Source organism: Hylaeus volcanicus, chromosome 6 (assembly GCF_026283585.1).
Source record: "Hylaeus volcanicus isolate JK05 chromosome 6, UHH_iyHylVolc1.0_haploid, whole genome shotgun sequence".
NCBI classification, from domain to species: domain Eukaryota; kingdom Metazoa; phylum Arthropoda; class Insecta; order Hymenoptera; family Colletidae; genus Hylaeus; species Hylaeus volcanicus.
Window position 1 is genome coordinate 25,591,995 of NC_071981.1, and position 17,298 is coordinate 25,609,292.

General features: G+C 40.1%; 2 protein-coding genes across 10 annotated transcripts in view; one reads left to right on the forward strand and one right to left on the reverse strand.

Moving 5' to 3' along the window:
* LOC128878965 (uncharacterized) overlaps positions 1 to 8,825 on the forward strand; it is a 16,551-nt gene extending 7,726 nt beyond the window's left edge. For all 7 annotated transcript variants that reach the window (XM_054127664.1, XM_054127666.1, XM_054127668.1 and 4 more), the window contains 4 exons: positions 459 to 721; positions 806 to 961; positions 1,043 to 1,356; positions 1,440 to 8,825. In XM_054127664.1, the coding sequence (XP_053983639.1) occupies positions 459 to 721; positions 806 to 961; positions 1,043 to 1,356; positions 1,440 to 3,030 (2,324 nt within the window). In that variant the 3' untranslated portion in view covers positions 3,031 to 8,825. The remainder of the gene's footprint in view (positions 1 to 458; positions 722 to 805; positions 962 to 1,042; positions 1,357 to 1,439) is intronic.
* A 4,048-nt stretch (positions 8,826 to 12,873) lies between these two features.
* LOC128877777 (uncharacterized) overlaps positions 12,874 to 17,298 on the reverse strand; it is a 68,199-nt gene continuing 63,774 nt past the window's right edge. For all 3 annotated transcript variants that reach the window (XM_054125278.1, XM_054125279.1, XM_054125280.1), the window contains exon 3: positions 12,874 to 16,472. In XM_054125278.1, coding sequence (XP_053981253.1) covers positions 15,884 to 16,472 — 589 coding nt within the window. In that variant the 3' untranslated portion in view covers positions 12,874 to 15,883. The remainder of the gene's footprint in view (positions 16,473 to 17,298) is intronic.

Consider the following 17,298-nt stretch of genomic DNA (forward strand, 5'->3'; position numbering starts at 1 on the left):
CACACACACACACACACACACACACACACACACACACACACACACACGACTCATGCCCTCTGTACAGTCCGACGCTTCAGAATTGCGAAGAGGATCGCTTGATCTTTAGACGAACAATTTTCTCGATTCAACTTGGGAGACTATCTTAGTATCTGTCTTATTTTCAAAAATATCCAAAATGATTATCGTTAATTCGAATATATTTAGATGAATTTGATTTTGCATAGCGTCGAGCGATACTCGTTCACGGATCATCTCCTCTGCAAATCGTACTTACAACGGTTACATACATCTGTAACAAGCATGCGATATCGCGTCACTGCTTCAAAAGCTAAATACAACACTTTTCCTTGGCAAGATTACGTCTCGCTGAAGGAATCTAGCTCGACCTTGATTTTTCACGTATTCCGCTGGCCCTAAAAGCTGCATTATAATCATCGATCCTTTATTCGGTGTAGACGAGGATAACGAAGATGCCGTGCCAAAGGATCGCCAGTCGCTCGTTATTCCAGAAAAGTCCTCCTCGTTCTCCATTCATCCAGGACGTTTGTGCGCCGACGTCTGTTGCTACTGTTTCGGGAAGTTTGGCTCTCTGGACACGCCCATGCATCTGGCACAGATGAAGTCCGATGAAAGACGCAAAAAGATCTTGAATATCGAAAGACACCTTACCAAGGACTCGTGTTTATGCGATGCTTGCTATCGTCATGTGGACAGAAAGGTATTTCTTTCCTTTTCGACATGTACACTTTACTACCTACGTAATAAAGATGTTTAATAATAATAATAATAACAATATTTATAGGCAAATACAAGTCCAACAAACATGCAAACGAAACCTCAGAAGCAACACCGGCAACTGATGGTGTCGAAATGCTCGGCTCGCGAATGTAGGGACGCTGCGCGACATCACGTTAAACGACGATGGTTGCTCAAGATAAAAGCTGGCCTGCAAAAACAGGTAAACGCAACCGCGAATAAAAATTAAATGCTTCGTTAGAAACATTATGTATATTATAACAAATATTATTTTTTCACACAGGTGGACATCGATTGGGAGTCGAGTCAACACACGTCGATGTCGTTTTGTGTCAGTCATTACTCAAAGATAGAACGATTCTTGACCTGCGCGCTCTGCAAACGTCGTCTGGCGAGGAACTACACTCATCAGCTGGCGAACGCGGAAACCGACGACTTGAACCACTTACTCGGCCAGCAAGGGATTCCCGTTGCTCTGGCTGCCGGTACCTTCGTCTGCAAGCTGTGTCGTTACTTCACCCAGCTGCAATTGAAATACAAGGATGTCGAGAACATGAACACGAGTCACAGGTCCTTCTTCAAGAATTATCGGAAAAGGTACGATACGAGTGGTAACGTTAAGAAGGATTAAGGTCGCGATTCATCCTTTATTTATTTATTTATTTCCTTCTTCATTGCAGAATCTTACACTATCACGACATCGAAGTTCTGGATAACGATGATGGCGACACCCCGCAGATTCAGTCCAAGGACAAGGACAAGCGGAAAAAGAGTAGCAAGTGTCCCCCTCAGCCGAAAGCGGTAACCGTATCCAAGTCTCCGGATGGTACGACGACTGCCTCGGAGAAGTCGACGCCAGAACCAAGTAAAAACGAGGGTACCAATGGCGAAACAGAGACCGAGAACCGAGCTACGAAGGGAAACTCGAACTCCAACTCGACGGACGAGACCGTCCCCACGGACGTGCAGTTCCTCGGTATCGAGAGCACGGTGGAGAAGCTAAAGAAACGGAAGATGCTGGAGATGCACCCGTACACTGGTTCGGATACGACGATAACCTGCGAGGGCCCCAGCGAAGTCGTCGAAATTCTTGCGATGGACAAGGAGGTGACCCTGACCAGACTGCCAAAGAGACCAAGGACCAACAACGACATAACGCCCGTGGTCCAACGACTCGGCGCCAATCCCTCGATAAGCGTGCGCACTTTGTTCCCCGGCGAGGAGGAGATGAACCTCCACGCCAGCATCGAGTTCACGAACGTGCGAGAGATCACGCCACAGGGCTGGGAGAAGTGTGCCACGATGATACAGTACGACAGGGACACGAAGCATCTCTGGCAAGAGCTGCAGAGACCCTACGGTAACCAGAGCTCTTTTCTCAGACACCTGATACTTTTAGAGAAATATTACAGGTCCGGGGACTTGATACTCGCGCCAAACGCATCGCGAAACGCGATCAACTACTCTACATCCGTACAGAACAGACTGATATCCTACGAAGGCCCTGAAAAGATGGACGAGCCAATCATGGAGCCTATAGCCTCCGAATACAACAACTCTCGCCGACTCAGCGGCGGCTACGTGCTCGAGAGGGACAGACTGTCCCTTCCTGGCACGAGCGCGAGCACGACAAAGGCCCCGCCCACTTCTGGCGCGCAACAGTCATCAAAAGGCAGCCCGTCGCGCGTCCTCAAGCTCAATCCTGGTGTATCCATAATCAAGAAACCACCTCCCAACCTGCAACGATTGAACCTACCGTCCACCAGTACCGCTACCGCGAACGGCAACGTGAAAAGAAAGGAGGGCCAGAGAATCCCCGTGACATCGGGTGGAAAGGTGTTTCAGCTCAGCGAGCCAGACTTCAAGCGTCTGCAAACTCTGAAGAAGCAGAAGCAACAACTTTCGGAGAAACAGTCGAGCATGAGTCCCGTCGGTTCGGGAGGCTCGAACTCTTCGCCGCCCAATTCCAAGTCCACCACGCAGTACCAGAAGGCGCAGCAACTAGCTGCTCACACACAGTTCCAAAAACATCTGAGGATGCAGCAGGAGATGCTGAACAGACAAACCAGAGGCGACTTCGAGCCCCTAATTTGCGACGTGCGCACGTTGACCAACGAAAACACTCCCACGCAGAATCTGCTGCACAACTTGAATCTGCCCAAGTCGATACAGGTGACTACCAAGGCGGCTGGCCAGATACCGATACTGCCGAAAATCCCCAAATCGTTGACGGTGATACCCCAGACGGTCACCAGACCTACCGACAAATGAAACGGACCGAGAGAAACGGAGGGATAGTAAGTAGTTAGACGTTACGATTCTTTTAGACGAGAGAAGAGTACATGGGGGTGGCGTGTTCACGGAAAGGTTCGGCTGATCGAGTAAAACGAGGCACAATTTTTTGCTGCTCGCTAATGCCGGCTCGAGGGGATCGCCAAACGGAGTAAACGTGACAATATCTGCCTTATTCGGTGCGCACGTTGATCACGAGCTAGCGCTCAAAACGGTACGACGCGCGCGCGCGCGCTCTGTGTCGAATTATCGATCGTGATCAAATCTGTGCGTGCGCACGATACATAGATAGAAATATATAAGTAACTAAACGGAAACGGCTAGAGATACTTGGATACTAACGATTATACACTAACCAACCAAAGCATCAACGTGTGAGAATTAGAAAACGACGTGAAAACACATGGAAGATACCTGTTTCCGATGGAAAAGTGCCTAAAAGTGAGACCCGCGAACAAAGTCGTTAGTTTTTTAATGACAGAGAGTATAGCATCGAACGGACTCGGGACAGTATATATGTATGCATAGGTGAATATATTAACAAAATGAAAATACACAAAACATATAACCGTCTCAACGTGAAAGAAGAGACGAAGCTGGGAATCCTGTGCGAAAGTTTGGAGTTATCGAGAGCACAGAGTCTCCAGGCCCTTCTGTTCCTCGTTCGATACGAGTTCTTGTGACGATCACTCGAGAAAGGGTCGAACGAATATTATATATATATATATAATTCCCACGAGTGACAAAGTTAATTTGCCTTGCTGTTTATCGGTACTCTGTTCATTGCTAGACATATCGTTGTTCTACGTTCTTCGAGAGATACAGAAAATGGGACAATCGCGCATGGCCGCTCGAAGAACGATCAAGTAATCGGTAGTTCGTTCCTTGTTCGCGTCCAACGGGGAAAGAGTCGAGCATACCCGCGACACCTGACGTCGATATATTCTATTGCAAGGTGCACCGTCTGGCTTTTTCGACCGACCGAAATGTTCCCGTTGTTATTCATCGGTATACAGTACAATCCATTGTAGACAAGATACGTTGTTTATCAAATGAACGGATGGTTAGAGCAACGTTGCATATTTGTTACTATTCCATTCCGAGATGATTACGCGTTGACAGTACCAAGAGAGAAATAGAAGGATAAGCAACGCCACTGATGAATCGCGTTGCAACGACGCTGGCTCAATCAATTGTAGCGTCTGTGCACGTTGGCGATAGTATTTTTACGATGACACGCTCACTGATAAGCGACGTTTTCATATGTCTTTCGGGTGCAGTCATCTCGGAACAGAATGGTTAGGTAAATGATTCGGCAAATCTTCCAGGATGCATGAAACGTTAACAACTGACCCGTCTTACGGAACCTCGTGTAACGTTGTTTCACACAAAATATAGGAAACAAAAATAATGCTATTCATAATTTTATTTATTTGAGTTGGTAATAGTAACACGCAACGTTGTTCTAGCCGACTGTACAACTGTTATTACGATAAATAACAAATTTTGTTTGAATTTCGAGGTCATCGACGTGTAACGTCGTTCACGCAACGTTGTGACCTATACATTTTACTAACTGATGAACTTTATTTATATTTAGAAATGATTTATTTACTGCATTTGAAAATGCAAGCAAGTTAACTCATTGGGCCGGCATGCGTAAGAATAACGATCGATTCTATAGACCGATACCATATACCCTAGTATTTAATTTAGTTTCGTAAAGAGAAGGTGGCATTTAATACCATTCATTACTCCTATCACACGCTTGTGTAAATTAAAAGTTAATTTCTTAAAAATTACTAGAGAACAGCGTTTCGTACAGTAAAATGTATAAAGATTAAGTTGACTAGAAATCGAAATAGAAAACAATGAATTAAATTGTGTAATCAGGCTCGCTATTCCAGCCCAAGGGGGTTAACGACGATGATTTTTAACATCGTCTGACTTAAAATGAAAATTGTTTACAAACAAATGTAAATTTGTCTAAAATGAATTTTTTGTTAACGCATCGCACACGGTCGATTATATTTTTTTCTTACAAGGAATATTAGCGACGCGTGCCCTTCCCCCGCACTCCGTATTGTGATGAAACTCCAGTTAAAGGGGGAATTCCCGTTTCCCGGGCTAATTTTTCGAACGTTTTTGGGAATTTTTGTAAGATAAACCATAAAACATACAAGGTTAGACTTTCGCACGGTTATTTATTTATCCTTTCACTGAATCGACATAAATTTCTCAAAGCCTTTTCGTTATTATTTATTAATGATATAGCGGATCGAATCGTACAATTATTGAAAAATCAAAGGGAGGGATGTTGATTGATTTGTTGAAAAAAATTAATCGAATACTTCGAAATGAAGAACAAAGACAAGCTTCGATGAAAAAGCTTCTTTCAAGGTCAATTCAGTTTGCACGATCGAATTTACAAGGACGAAAAAGAAACTCGATGACCTTGAAATTTCGACAAGTTCGAAAGCATCGTCGTAGTATTTGCCTTGCTTGAAACTGACGACGATTTCTTCGACTAATAACGTTCGCGTTCCTGTCTTCTTTCTTATTTTTTTTTTTTTATTTTTTTATTAACTGCAGAAGATAACGGAGAGACGTCAGGTGATGGTGGTGGTGCGACTAGACGAAACACCCTGCATAATCCCGATCGCCACCGATATATTTTGTCTACCTGGAATCGTTTAAAGTGACGGTGGCGGCAACCCTTAATCAATTGTACATTAGAAAATATATATTTTGGCCTGCTCGCCAGAGGAGCGCATAATGACGACTTGTAATTAATTATAATAACGGCGATTGTTATAAACGGAATACAATAAGTGTTAATGTGTGAAAACAATTGGTAAATACACTCTAGGTAGGTGTAGATCTACGCCTCGAGCTTATTTATTACGTTATTATATATCATTATATTGGATTGTACATAACTGAAAATTATTATGTTCTAGTTGATAACCGATGATGATGATTATTATTATTATTATTATTAATATTAATAGTATTTCATTGCGGAGTACGGAATTATAAACGGGCGACGACTAAATGAATGGTCGTGGCAAGGATTCCTTTAACAAATCGTGCAACGCGATCGCGAATAGACAGCGAGAGGTTTTGAGATGTTCAAGTTAGTTTCTCGGGATGACGATGAGAAGCCCGTTTCCTTTTCTTCGATTTCTTCTAACTTGTTCGCGCATGCATTGTCGCCACGTGAAAGATCGAAACGAGCCCGAGAAGTGTTCGAAACTCTGAATGGGGTACACCCCTTGTTCTCATCGAGATACGGGAGACGATATCGGCGTATCGCCACGTTAGAATGATTGCCTTAAAGAGAGCTACACCGTAGCGTCATTATCGATTGTAAATAGTTTGAAAATGAAGAATGGAAAGAAAGAAAGAAAGAAAGTGATAAATGTATTCGTATTCGCTAGAGACGAGGGCAATTTAGGGGTCTAAAGCAACGAAAGTGATCGGACGAGAGGATCATTTGAATTTGGGTTAATTTCATTTTTGAAATTTATAACGAGTGCGTCCAGATAGAGTGAATATCGAGCTGATATCAAGCTGGTCGCTCGGACGTATTCCTGGTGTATTTGTTCGTTTTACACTTGCGGATCGTTGTCGGCAAGACTCGCAACAATAGCGAAAAATGTTAGCAAAATATGTTTATAGTTCAGTTTTTCGGTCTTGATAATCGATGCTAAATCGCATTGCTCATGTTTTCTCGCGATCATTTATATTTCGTCATGGCATGTATTTTTCTATGCATTTAGAACGATAGAAGTTTATGAGCCTCTTGCGACGTGAAGTTCTCGCGCTTGAAACTGCCCACTGGCTTTTCGGTGTCCATCTGGAAAATGATTTTTCTTATCGATGACTCGTGTGTACTACATTGCAGTCCCTAAAAAAGCATTAAACGATACTCTCTAACAGCGACGGTACGCGTTACCAGAATTTCCAGATATTTTTCACGTGATCCGCACTCGGAAGCCTCGAATAATTTCAAACGATAGAACTATACGTACGTGGCGACTAATATTCGTTAAACAATTTTTTGTCCGCACGAATAATATCGATATTTAAGCACAATGTCCTCCCCACTCCCTGCCCTTGCCCGTAGCCAGAAAGGGGAGGAACGTTTCGTAAGTCGAGAAACAGCAAGTAAGAACACAGCGTATCCGTGATGCGATGCAGCAACGAAACCGAGGAACCCGACGTTGCGCGTTATTTAAACTGAGAAAACATACGATCACGTGGCGACACGTAAAAAAGAAAAACAGAAAAGTACACACGGCGTACATGTGGATGTAGTCGTGCGATACGCAGACACACACACACATACACACATACATTATGAGCGTACGATAGGAAAGAATGTCAACGTGGGTATTATATGTATATTGAAAACATATATATGATACTAAACGTTATAAATAAATATGTATATTATATGTATATACGTATATGCATATGTATATACATATAATATACATAGTGGGTAAAAAATTATGATAAAAAAAAGTACTTGGCAGTACGCTATACATATAAAATGCTCTATTTTATTAAGGATATTTTTGATATATCTATATATATATATATAAGTATAAATATATATATAAATATATATATATATAAATAAAAAGTTTAAATATATGTATATCGAAACTAAAAAAAAGTGGAATATCACCGATCGGAATAGCTATCGACGATTAATGTAATTATTGTTATCGGCGGTGCGGTTGGCGTCTATAATCGCGATGCTGTTTACCGAGCTGTGTGCAGTACGCGTACGAACCGTATTTTTCTATCGAAATTAACAATGATTTTTTAAAGCGAAATTGTTGACAGTTCGTGTTCAGTTTTCTTTTTCTTAAATTTTGTAGAGTTTTTTTTCATTGAGTGCGATCATGAATGGGATGGGTACGTTGAAGCGACGTGTACAGAATTGCGATTTTCCGATCGTTTCGAGGATCGTTGCAAACTTTATTTATTATTATTATTATTATCATTATTATTATTATCATTATTATTATTATTATTATTATTATAGCCCAAAACTCGCGTAGATCTTTTTAATTGCGTTTAACTCTTATTTCTCCTCCTCTTCTCCGTTTTTCCATTTCTTTTTTTTTAATAGCTAAACATTTATCCGATGCGTATTCGATTATTGTAAGATTCTGTGTATCGATTACAGTTTTGCGTTAAAATATACAATTTTTTTTTCCCTCTGAAATTAAGCTGGTCGAATCATTTTTTTTCTTCGTCTCGAGAAACTCGAACGCCTCGTAATCGCCGAACCGCTGAAGGCTAATGTGAATTGTTAAATTGTAAAAATGTTTATTGAAACGTTATCGAGTCGTACGAACGTTTGGTGAAAGCTTTTTCCCCGATTTTAACCAATGAAATTAAAACGATTGTAAATGTAAACTACTGCATACTCCTCGGCAAACGATCGCTCGCGTGTGTTGTGTGCGTGCCGGCAGAGATGGGAACAAAATTTCAAAGGAAGTTTTCAAAGGAAACGAGGAAGTAGGAGACAAAGAGCGGGACGATAAAGAGAGTGGGGGTGGGGGGAAGTATGCGAGTGAACTGATTTTAAGTTTTAAGAATTCTATTTTTGTGATCGAAAGAAAAAAAGATCGAGCGATCGGTTTACTTAGGATAGGAAAAAATATTTTATTACGTGGATCGAGAGCTGAGTGATTACCTGTTAGTAATAAAAAACTGAATACACAGAAGCAATAAAACAAACAAAAGAAAACAAACTATCGCGCACTAATTTTAGGTGTCGTTTCTCGACGCCGTGAACAATACGAATTTCGCTGGTTATCGCGAGTCGCTCGTAGGCGCCAACACCGTGATTACGTCGTTGCTGTTTCTCGACTAACTTCAAGAAAACCTCATACTCGCGGAATCGATCGACACTCGTACAACGCCTACCGCCTGCACGAGTCGATTCCCCCCCCCCCCCGAGATTTGTTTTCCTTACAAGATTGTGTTTTAGTTATAGAGATACCATAGAGTAGAGGAGCCAGACCGTCCGACTAAAAAGAGAAAAAACCGCGGTGGTACCCCACCTGTCTTCGTCTATTAACGCACGGTTCATCCTTAACTCTTTATTCGATTCAATTTGGCTCGGCTTTCAATTATTTTCTTGTAATATTTTACCGTTACCAGTGTTCCGTAACACATAAATTGTATAAATGTTTAATATAACGGCTGTATACGTAACATATACCGCGGTTTTCTTTCTCTTTCTAACGGTGTGACATTTCCACTTACAAGCCGACCTATGTCTCCCCTGCTCTACGATATCGAGTATCTCTATGGTTTTAGTATTCCATCGAAATCCACGGTGTTCGGTCGAATCCGTAACTCGACACGTTTCGAGATAACCTAAAACTTCCGAACGAAAAATCGATCGTCGACGTCTCTCGATATTGAAATCGTTTCGGATGTTTTCATGATCGCAAATCCAACAAAAGTTCAAGCGTGCTCTCGTCGAACGTGTCTACTCGTGTTCGCGTCGGCGTGCAAACGGCGGGAAACGTGTTCATATTTTTTACACGATTTTGTATCACGCTTGGGTCGAGTAATCGTACCAGTACACGATCATCGGGTCATCCTAGTTCTGTGTTCGATTTACAGCGAATCATTATTTGAGAGTCGTGGCTCTTTAAACGCACAAATTTATCGGTGAAACAGAAACGGACGCGAGACGTAACGATAGAAATTTTTCACTTTTTAATACTAGATCACTCGTTGCGCGTCGTAATTCGGGATATCGTACGTCTCGATTCGCGATCTATGGAAACGCTCGATTACGATTTGTTCGTCAACGAGCACGATAATTCGTTACTATTCCTAAATCTAAAAAAATATGCGTTTCAACAGATATATTTTATTACCCTTTTAATTCAAATAAATCGCGTTGGATTAAGAAACATGTAACCATTGAATGGGTTACATCGATCGACTTCGATGATTCGGTGGATTCGATGTTTCTCCGAGTATAGCCTTTTGATAGCAATTTTTTAACGCGCTATCGACTTGGATCTCGAATATTTCTTTTCTTTTTCTCGAGTATCGAATGTTACGAACCAATGTCGATACAAAAAATATAAACAAATGACAAAGAAACGCTTCCAGCGTATGCAGTGACAACCTCCTTTTGGAAATTCAGCACACATCGTTATGAATATTACGTTATTTAAATAAATATTAACACACGTTAAACCATTATAATAACCTTTGTTTATTTGGTTCTAATGTAATAGCTATTATTAGTTCGTCATCCTTTGTATATATTCGCAACACTCAATAAAAAAAGTACCAAAACACTATAAGCAAATGGTTCATTCTTATGTTGACTTGCTTGGAATTCTAAAGAAACAAACCCGAATCAAAGAAACAGTTCGATCGTACTCTAAGGTTGCCGAGTTATTTACCTCTTGGCGAACGGGAGCATTTTTTAAAAAAACATTTTTTTGTTGACTCGATCATATGAAAAGATTATGCTAACCACTTTTACACTAATAATTGTCTAATGCTTAGTTTTTTTTAAATAAATAAAAATACCGAACAGTGTGGAGCCATCTAGCGGCGCAACGTGGAAACTACTTCACGAAAAACTTGGGCGGTTCACCGAGAGATGGCGCGACATTTTCAGTAATTTTTATTTATTTAAAGAACTTCGTATAAGTCAATTATTAGTGTACAAATCAGCAATTGAATGTTAAATTATAATAATTATGATGTAAAATAACATTTATATGCAGAGAAAAGTAGAGAATTTATGTTTCGAATATGGCTTTTTTTTTATGGCGCCATCTAGCAGCGCAACGTGGAAACTACTTCGTAAAAAACTTGGGCGGTTCACCGAGAGATGGCGCGACATTTTTTAGTAACTTTTATTTATTTAAAGAACTTCATATAGGTCAATTATTAGTGTACAAATCAACAATTGGATGTTGAATTATGTTAATGACGATGTAAAATTATATGAATATGCAGAAAAAAGTAAAAAATGCGAATATATGTGAAAAGTTAGTTCGGTCGCCGCCGCTAGATGGCTATACTGTTCCTGTGTCCATTAACTGGCGTTTGTGCTTCTATATATAGCAAAATATGAATGCAATGAATTTAATGAATAATAAAGGATAATTATGAACGATTGTGGTACTGCTCATTCCTCTGGGGCAATGATGCATCTCATTTATTAGGCTTGAGGCTGGTTGGTTAGCATAATCTTTTGATATGGTCGAGACAACAAAATAAATGTTTCGTATGCAAAGAGTGAAATAAATAGTATTCCTCGCATTCACTGTGTGTTAAAAAATGCTCCTGTCTGCCAAGGGTTAAACAACTCGGCAACCTTAGAGTACGATCGAACTGTTCCTTTCTTTCAGATTGCTTGGTTTATTGTACGTTATTTTGTGTTACGTCAAAGGTCAAGAGGAGGCCAGGAAGACAAAACCGAGTCAATGGGAGATTATATTTTTGCAGTTTATTTGCAATTTGTTCGTATAATTGGTAACTGATCTCGGATAACTATGTACTAAAAACCTAAACAACGTATGAAACTTTATACATAGCTGATTACTTTAGGGGTGCTAAGGCAGCTATTTACAGTGTGACGCGTGAACCACGAGATCGAGTTAACGTTTTTTTTTTCAGCACTACGCATCGTTCTTCGACGTATCGACTTCGATTTTTCTCGAAATACGGTTAAAGCGAACGAAAGGAAGATTGGATTTTCATTGCGTTGTTTCCACGCTCTGATAAACGGATATATCGTTTTACTGTTTTGCTTCTATTATTTCCGCCGTCGTCCGGCTTATAAGTTTTGTATAAAAATTTACGATACGAGGAGTATCAATGATTACGTAACACATAGACACGCGTTGACCCTTTTGGCGTTGATCGTGCGACGAATACAGAGAGGGCGCTCGACATCGCTATCACGGTACCTCTCAATTCTCAATGCCGAAAGGATTAACACCAGAGATGGGCAAAGTACTTTTCTAAATAAGAAAACGAATAATAGATCAACAATACTTCTCATCCGTTACCGTGTTTAATAAAAATTACAATCTTGGTCGCGAAATAAAATTATAGTTCACGAAGAATAGTTCATCTGTACAATTGTTCGGTCGAATAAACGTTGCGAATAGATCCCTATGCGGTGCTTTTATTGGTCTTATCTATTATTCGAAAACATTTTGCCTATCTCTGATCATTATGCATTATTATCCAGTGCAAATAAAAATTTGACAGAGGGCGAGGGGCGGGAGTTGGATAATGGTTATCGATCCTGTGAAACGTCCAAAACGTCCAGTGTCCCATTTAAATTAAAACTTATAAAAAGAAGAGACGATACATCGTCGAATATCCATTTCCTTTTTAGTATTTTTGTGGTACGGGGAGGGGGGGGGGGGGGAGGAGGAGGAGATAAGCTAGAGAAAAAGAATAGCGCGGCACTTTTGCAAATCATGGATGAGCAAAATTTTTATCTAGATAATTATTTCGAGTCACGAATAAAATATACGTACGTCTTTATCCGTTATTGGTTTAATAAAAATAAAAATTTGGATTACTATAGACGAATAGAATGAAATTACACTCAACGATAACTGATCGTTGTTACACAACTAACGCGAATGAAAATCTTATTGGAATAATAAACGATGGTACGGTACGATATTATACTATAGTAGTATCCCATATTCGGATAAACTTTTATTCGTCCAACGTAACGTATTATTTCATTTCGTAATTCAGTTGTAATTTGTATGAAAAAAAATGACAGATTCAATGTTATTTATTTATTTTTTTTTTTATTCATTATTTGAGTTTTCATCTAAATAAAATTTTTGCCCATCTTCGGGTTTTGGGTAGGTTCGCAACTTCTCTCGCGCGTTCCTTGCAGGGAAACTGAAAGGACAAAGTATTGCACCGTACATTGTCTGCTGAATCCACCCTAAAGATACACCTTATTACCGCTCGAGCTTTATCTATATGTACCTTCCTTAAACGATACTTTATATACAAGAACAATGTATAGAAATCGTATGCACAATCGCGTTTTATCGTAACAAAAATTTTACAAAAATTCATCGCGAACATTCTTCGTTGGAAATTAGAGTTAACAGAGTATCCCTAACATGTGGGTTCGAGATATAAAATTGAAAATACTTTTGTCAACGTAAATATTATTAAGCAACGGAGAAGGCCATTTGGCAATAAAATCGTTCATCGGTCACTTTCGCTCTGGAAAATCGCGTTCTGGAACGTGATGATTCACGCGATTCGTGTCACGATCGGCCAGAAACAATTCACGGACTATAGTCGGATGAAAAGTAATTGGCTGGCGCAAGGCCACTCGGATGTTACCACCACGCTTTACAGACGAACGCCCTTTGACTTTCATTGGTTCGTTTGGCTCAAACGAACAAGCAAATCCTTGTAAAATAAATTGATATTTGATACTGTTGTAAAAACAAATGGAATAAGTTATTGCACCAGTGTAATAATTGGAACAATATTTTGTCCCGTATGAACTTATCGAAATCCATCTCAGTCGAAAGACAAGCTTCATATACATATAACGTCTTTGGCTGTAATTTCAGTCCTCTTCACTACGAAAATTTGTCTACGATAATAATAATTACAATAATAATAATATATGTAATACTACATTATATACAGTATTACTAAAGGATCTTTACCCGTATAATAATAATAATAATAATAATAATAATAATATTAATAATAATTGTAATAATAATAAAATTATGAAACATTAATAAGAAGAATAAAACACATATACAAATTTAAATAACATACACATAAATGGAAGTGAAAAACTTACACGTTGGTCACGTGTATAATACGTATTGGTAAAATAAGGACTATTCCTTCTAATCAGGAATGACGGAACATACACATTTCCGAGATAATAAAAATACTATTTACAATAAATATGTATTTATGGAATATGAAAAAGTAAAAATAATCTCGATAGATAGCGGAAATGTAATAATATTCTAAATTTATTAATTCTTCTTTCCTATAAGCCGCTATATATCGAGATTATTTACAATTACAGCCTTAAATGTTATAAATATATAAAGCTTGTTCTAAGAATAGAACAAGTCTCGATAATTGTATCAGAAGTTAACGGTGCTTCGGTAGGAGAGAGTTTTAGGGACATGTGTAAAAATTATTAGCGCTGTTGTTCGGAACAAAGTTAATCCGAGGACAGGCGACGCCATTCAACGTCAGTTTTTCAAGCCAGTAACGAACCAGTACACAATTCCATTGCGGTACACCGATACACGAAGAGTAAAAAATGGCAGTTCATTTTTCTAATGCATTCCCCAAACACCAACTACCGAACCAAGAAATGTCAACCACTGTAACTTGGAGTTTTTTCATGTCCCAATCAATGGTGAATTTACCATGCAATTTTTTGTTGTCGTAACTTTTCTACGAAGAACAGCGTTAAATGTCCACTACCGTTGCTTTTACCTTAACCTTAGGACTTCTGGGATTTCAACCGATCTAACACATTTCTAGGTTACTTATGGCTCGTGTTGCTTTCATCGATTAACTTCTACTTTATCAAAATTTTATCTATTCTTACCAGTTTATAAATTGTTCTTTTACATTAAAAAAGATAGAAAAACACGAAGTATAAATATTACGATGTATTCTATCGTAATTACCAATTCAAGTTGGAGAGAAGTCTCGTGTATCCCTAGAAGTTAAACATGGCGAAAGTTGTTCCAAGGTTAAAAGTAGTGGCAGGATTCGCGGAAGTGGTACTCATCGACCAATCGAGTTTATCATCCGACTATAACCTCAAAACTTTATCGACAATCATTTTTCGTAAGACTTTACATCGATTGGTAACTTGTCGCTCGTTTCGAAAGAATAACGAGGAAACAACAATTTAAAAAATGAAAAAGAAAAAAAAAATGACGCGTTCCTCGCTACTGGCAAAATAGAGGAACGCGAAACGGAACAAATCAATAGAATCGTGTCAACAAAAATCGAAGAACGTGCACAACAATTAAGGCTCATCGTGGCATTATCGCGCGGCATAGTGAATCCATTCGATTTCATCGCATACCACCCCACATTTACATCGATTCACGGCGCTACTCTAAAGGCATTTATACAGGCGCGCGACGCGTTCAATATAATTTGTCCGTCCTTCTTCTCTTCTTTCACGTTCCACATTTACTCTCGTACTTCTCCGTGAAATTTTCCGCTATAAAAATTCATCTAATGTTATCGTTAACGTGCTCTTACAAACGTACTCGAATATATACAAATTACATATACGTATGCGTAAGTTCAGGACATTCTGGTACCGATATTCCCTACGTACAACGCCCCAAGTACCAACATTCCGATATCCATATGTACGTACGCGAGAAAAAACCTTAGTTCAACTCTAGACAAGTCTGTGCTCGCTGGATTCGTAAAGGTCCATCGTGTTTCGGGCATACCCGATAGCTTCGTTCTTCGTTTTAACCACGGACAACCAAGTATCGATAGTTGGATTCCGAACTGCATCCTCGAGAGTGTTGTTCGAGGCTGCAGCCAATGGCAGGCGCTTCTAGCCAGAGCGTTCGGGTAGCAAACACGTCCAACAATCGACAGACAGTCACCAGCCTCCGAGTCCATAGAGATCCTCGTGGTTCCTGGTGCGTGTCGCGAAGCCATCGACCGGTATCGTCGCCTTGTCATGGTCCTTCCCCGGCGCGGAGTCGGAGAGACCTATAGGTGGGTGGTGTTCGAGGCATGACGTTGTTTTCTAGGTTTCCAGGCCGGGTACAAGGCTATGGAAGGTCTGGATGTCATGGAAGGCTCTGCCGCAGCTCTGGTTGTTGTTTCTCTCGAATTTTGCTAAATCGAAATGTTCGTCCAGAGACTGAAGCTCGACCAGACGTTCCTCCAGACTTTTCGCAGAGTCCGCGAATCTGGAGAAGTCGCAGATCCTGTCGGGGTCGACCACGTCGGAGGTTTCCATCATGCTGACGTCGCTGGATCTCGTCACGCTGATGAGCTGGGAACCAGAGTCGTCCAACTCGCCAGGGAAGATGACGGAGTTGCAGCAACTACTCGGAGAGGTGGTGGTGCTGGTACTGGTAGTCGTGTTCGCGGTGCTCGTGTTCACGATCGTCGTTCCCGAACGAACGTCCACGGAACTCAGACGGTCCTCCGAGTAGACCAGGTGATGGTGATGCGGGGACTCCGGTTCCTGGATCTCGTCTATGTGGGAGAGCAGCCGTGGAGTGGGCGGCAGGATGTAAAAGTCGCTGAACACATCGTCCTGGAGGTCGAGGTCGTCGTGCCTTTGACGTTTGGGGCCGAGTCCCTCGTTCCTCGTGTCGTCGCTCAATCTACGAGGAAAAAATACGATCTTAGCGAAACTGAGCTCTACGAGTCTCGGTAGAGGAGTGCCTAAATTCTCAACCATCTCGAAACCTAACCCAACTTCATTGGACATTCTGGAATAATGTTAACTTCCTTTTCAAACCAAACCTGATCTAACTTTAACAACGTCATCCAAGGTAATTTTATTTTTTCTCGCAATTTCGCATCAATCAATTCTCTGTAATTCCTTTTGATTGTTAGGTGGGAAGAAATTTGTTAAAATAAGTTCTCGTTTCGATGATACTACTCCGTTAATTGATGTTATTTCAAAGCCGTGATAACCTATTAGAAGGTTATCTTTGAATTATTACTCGCAAAGTATCGCGATACTTCTGCGATGTCTTTTTCAATATTTTTTCATTCTCCCGTGAAAACTAAAACCAGGGTTGAAAAGACTAAACGCAATTTTATTTGCGTAACGTTTCGACCCCTTGCAGGTACCTCCATTCAATCATTCGATATACATACTTTTTTTGTTTCTGCCTGCACACTTTTCTATTTGGAAAGACAAAAAATATTTTGTAGTATATTCGTTATTTGACATATATGACAATCATAAACGCGAAGCTAGGTACATGAAAATTATATAATATTATCTTAGAACGTAAGAATCGTTAACTTAGAAATCATGCGTATAATAGAGAATATAAGAATAATAGTACGAATGGAATATATTAAAGAGAATAAAGATTGAGATGAACATTAAGCTGAAATGCACAACAATTAATAAATTACAATATCGACGTGCATCTTTATTTCAGAATAAGAAGTATTAGTATCTGGATACGTAAG